Source organism: Bison bison, unplaced genomic scaffold (genome assembly GCF_000754665.1).
Source record: "Bison bison bison isolate TAMUID 2011002044 unplaced genomic scaffold, Bison_UMD1.0 scf7180017864213, whole genome shotgun sequence".
Lineage (NCBI taxonomy): Eukaryota > Metazoa > Chordata > Mammalia > Artiodactyla > Bovidae > Bison > Bison bison.
In genome coordinates this window covers 10,782,347-10,783,782 of record NW_011494785.1, presented here as the reverse complement: position 1 = coordinate 10,783,782, position 1,436 = coordinate 10,782,347, and the positions used below count along the sequence as shown (strand labels likewise).

The 1,436-nt window shown below is 57.9% G+C and overlaps 1 protein-coding gene across 1 annotated transcript in view; it reads left to right on the top strand.

Annotated features, from left to right (window-relative positions):
• NRDE2 (NRDE-2, necessary for RNA interference, domain containing) overlaps positions 1 to 1,430 on the top strand; it is a 49,068-nt gene extending 47,638 nt beyond the window's left edge. Inside the window, exon 14 of the mRNA XM_010845239.1 lies at positions 1,025 to 1,430. Coding sequence (XP_010843541.1) covers positions 1,025 to 1,210 — 186 coding nt within the window. The 3' untranslated portion in view covers positions 1,211 to 1,430. The remainder of the gene's footprint in view (positions 1 to 1,024) is intronic.
• Positions 1,431 to 1,436: the final 6 nt, after the last annotated feature.

Below are 1,436 nucleotides of genomic sequence, written 5' to 3'. Positions count from 1 at the left end.
CGGGGGAGGGGGCGGACGGAGACTGCTGCGGCATCCGCAGGTGTGGCAAGAGCGGCGGGTGTGGGAAGAGCGGCGGGTGTGGGAAGAGCGCCTCGGAGTTGACACCAAGACCTCACAGCGTAGTGTTGTATAAACGCTTCCCAGGCGGCACCAGCGGTGAAGCCGCCTGCCAGTGCAGGAGAGACGAGACCTGGGCCCATCCCTGGGTCGGGAAGATCCCCTGCTCCAGTGTTCTTGGCTGGAGAATCCCATGGACAGAGGAACCTGAAGGCTACAGTCCATGGGGTCACAGTCAGACACGACTGAAGCTACTTAGCACACACGCATTGTATAAAAACGTGCTTAGAGTAAAAATGTGGAGAAGGCAATGGCACCCCACTCCAGGACTCTTGCCTGGAAAATCCCATGGATGGAGGGCCTGGTGGGCTGCAGTCCATGGGGTCGCTAAGAGTCGGACACGACTGAGCGACTTCACTTTCACTTTTCTCTTTCCTGAGTTGGAGAAGGAAATGGCAACCCACTCCAGTGCTCTTGCCTGGAGAATCCCAGGGACGGGGGAGCCTGGTGGGCTGCCATCTAATGGGGTCGCACAGAGTCGGACACGACTGAAGTGACTTAGCAGCAGAGTAGAAATGTGAGTATTTGCACACTCTCAGACTGAAATTCCTGATCAGAAATTTGCTCTTGACAAGGTTATTGATTCAGTTAATCCTGGTTATCTCATTTCTGTAAGACAGTTTTCAGAAAATGGCTAGTGTTAAAGCAAGCCTTTTCTCTGTCATCACCCTCATTCTCGGCACGCCTGGGAACAGCAGGTGTGATGGCCCGCGGGAAAGGAGGAGATGAAGACAGGTCATCAGTGTTCAAGGTCCAGTCCAGGCCCGCGGGACCCAGCAGAGGCCCCGAGGGCGTCCCTCGGCACGTGGACACCCTGCGGCACGTGGACTGGGGCCCCGTGCGGGTCAGTGGCCTGAGATGAATCTGTTTCAGCCCCTCAGTTTTTTATTTTTCCCCCTTGCTTTAGGTTTCCTTAGGAAATAAAGAAAGAAGCAAAGGTGTGTTCTACAAAGCACTGCAGAATTGTCCTTGGGCAAAGGTGAGTTCTACAGGCCCCCGTCTCTGGATTCTCAGGGACCTTCCTGCCAGGCCTCATCCGATCTGTGCCTGGGCCCAGCCCCCCCAGGGCTTCCTCTGGCCCCCTGCAGCCTGAGGGGCTTGTTTCCTGTCCTGGGGGCACTGCTGGGGGCAGCTGGTTCCCAGCAGTTGCCAAAGCCCAGCCCAGAGGCCAGGCGCGTCGGGACCCACGTCCAACTCTTCCTGCAGCGCCCGGGTCTGTCTGGGGACACTCCGAGAGCAGACAGGTGGGGACCACAGCAGCTTCCCGCCCCACCCTGGAGAGAGGCCACGCTCCCCTGACCCCTGGGGCTCACTAAGGT